The sequence below is a fragment of the Anopheles darlingi genome, chromosome 2 (genome assembly GCF_943734745.1).
Source record: "Anopheles darlingi chromosome 2, idAnoDarlMG_H_01, whole genome shotgun sequence".
NCBI classification, from domain to species: domain Eukaryota; kingdom Metazoa; phylum Arthropoda; class Insecta; order Diptera; family Culicidae; genus Anopheles; species Anopheles darlingi.
This window is the reverse complement of record NC_064874.1, coordinates 81,756,153-81,758,652: the sequence shown is the minus strand read 5'-3', so window position 1 is coordinate 81,758,652 and position 2,500 is coordinate 81,756,153. Positions and strand designations below refer to the sequence as shown.

Genomic DNA, 2,500 nt, shown 5'->3' with positions numbered 1-2,500 from the left:
AGAAGGTGGAGGACGATCATTTTGTGTTGCTGGATGTGTGTTTAACCCATCTCTCCTCACTCATCCATATGTGCTCACAACAACCACATCAACCATCGAGACTCATTTGTCAACCATTCCCTGCCCATTTTTACCCATCTTCGTATTCGTCTCTACGTGTGCGTGTTTGTGTGTGTGTACTTGTCTCTCTCTCCAGCGCTTTGTTGTACTCTGTTACATCCCACTGTGTCAACCCACCAGTCCTTTCAGCTGCCTCCTGTTCCATCGTCCTACAAGGGTGTTCGGTTCTCGTTCCATTCTCAAAACCCCGTTGTCAACCATTTTTGCGGTCTAGTTGGCGATTTTTCCATCGAAGCTAGAAACGAAACAGTATCTAACCTCCGATGTCTTCTCCAATGTGACTAACTACTTCGGTCTCTCGGGTGTGTCTTTTTATGTCTCGCAATGTTAATAATTGTTTTAGTTGATTTTTTTTCAAATCATCCAATAGTTTTCGTTTTAGTTTTTAATTTTAGTTCCAAATTTCCAAAACAGAAAACAAATTTTCGTTCAATCGTTGTTCAAAATTAAGTTACGTTGTTCTCTCAGATTACTTGATCGATAATTTTTTTTTATCGGCGCCCTTTAGAGAAAAACCGTTCTGATCATAACTAGCACAGCTTTTCACGGCGCTCTGCACAGGGGTACCGAGTGAATATTGTCTCCTGCGTCCGTATTGTTGCGTGTATATAAAGTTGTCCTGTTATCATAATCATCCGAAGTTACACCACCATCACCACTACCGATACCACCACCACTACCACTACGATGAAATGTAAATAGAAAAAGGGAAAATGTGTTTTGTGAACTCGTTTGTAACTCTGGCCCCCCCTACTCCACTCCATCACCCTTTCAATGTATCCCTTTTCTTTTCTCTCCGTCGTCTCTTTTATGAATTGTTTGTACGATGGATCTGTATATTACGCGTTATTTGTATCATTGTTGTGTTGTATTTTTTTATCATCTCTGTTCGTGCGTGTTTTATGTGGTCCCTCTTCATAGGGCGGGGCCATTCCATGGCTTGGGATATCCGGTTTTCTACGTGCACTAATTTGTGTAAAGTGTGTGTTCCCAAAGGGACAAAAATCCCGAATGGCGAATGTGTGTTTTCACGATAAAGCCACGGCACCTTGGCTCCAACAATTGAACAATTGCGGGATGAAGAAATCACGATGGAATCACGCAAATCCTCATCTTTTAAAAGCCAACTCCCAAAACGTTTCGTTCGCAGGTCTCAACGGTGGTATGATCGGTGGTGTAGGAGGTAGTATGGGTAGTGGTGCAGGAGGGCTAAGCAATGGTTCTAGCTCCAACTCCAATGGTATCCAACAGCACCAACAGCACCACCACCAACAGCAACAGCAGCAGCAGCAGCATCAACTGCAGCAACAGCAGCAACATCACCAACAGCTAGGTCTTAATCAATCTGAGCTGATACGGCAAGAGCTGCGTGCCGTTGTAAGTGGGCGAGCGCAAAGGCCTAGCCCACACAGCAGGAGCAGCCCGATGGGCCTGTCGCCTCTCGCTGGAATGCCCTTACATTCCCTGTGTAACGACGGCAGCGGAAGCGTGAGCATTGGCAATAGCAGCAACGGAGGTGGTGGTGTCCACACGATCAACAACACAATGTCGACGAGTATGCTGAGTGGCAATGGTTCATCTAATATTAGCAATAGTAGCGGTGGTAGTAGTGGTGGTGGTGTCGTTAGCAATGGTGGCAGCCTAACCATCAGCAGTAGCCTAATGGGTACGGCTGCTGGTGGTGGTGGTGGAGGTGGTGCTGGTGGCGGCGGTAGTCGAATGAACCACAGCAGCAATCAGCAGCAGAGCAGAGCATCATCGGAGGCTCTCGGTGGTGTTGGTGGTAATAGCAGTAATAACAGCAACGCTGCCAGCTCACCCGAGTACGAAGATCCATCGATGCTGTTCAATTATCATTTTGCACCGAAAGGTTAGTGATCCCCACCTAGAGAGCGAGAGATCTCTTTGTGTGTGGGCGCAGGAGAATTATCATCACCCATCTCCCGTGCGTTCTTCCGCTCAATCATCGGTACCTGATCGATCTCCTCCTTCCTTTGCTTGTGACATCCCCCCTCCACCCCTCTCTCCCCTTCCGAATTGGCCGGTAAACGTTTGTTAACATAATTAAAACTTTCCTTTCCCGTTTGAATCCATCCTCCCTTGGCTACCCGTTCTTTCGTGGAAAATGCTCTTCTCCCCTCGGCTCTTCGCTCCAAACAACAAGAATCGAACGCTCGAGATGACGAACAACATCAGCTACCACCTCACCGGGTAGAGGGAGCAAAGACAACGGAGGAAGAGGAGGAGGAAGAGGATAGAAAAGAAGTGAGCATCGCGGTCGAGAGCCGCCGCGATCGATCGACCGTTCATGTCACTACTGATAAGCTGCTCGCTGAAGATGAACTGACAAATCCGTATCCGCTATTAGCGGTAAGCTGTG

The 2,500-nt window shown here is 47.3% G+C and overlaps 1 protein-coding gene across 12 annotated transcripts in view; it reads left to right on the top strand.

Moving 5' to 3' along the window:
• LOC125949811 (nuclear receptor coactivator 2) overlaps window positions 1-2,500 on the top strand; it is a 127,269-nt gene that overhangs the window by 116,775 nt on the left and 7,994 nt on the right. For 9 of the 12 annotated variants that reach the window (XM_049677187.1, XM_049677188.1, XM_049677193.1 and 6 more), the window contains one exon: window positions 1,271-1,990. The exons of 2 other annotated variants lie outside the window; for them this stretch is intronic. In XM_049677187.1, the coding sequence (XP_049533144.1) occupies window positions 1,271-1,990 (720 nt within the window). The remainder of the gene's footprint in view (window positions 1-1,270; window positions 1,991-2,500) is intronic. One more of the 12 variants, XM_049677196.1, reaches the window with a different exon arrangement.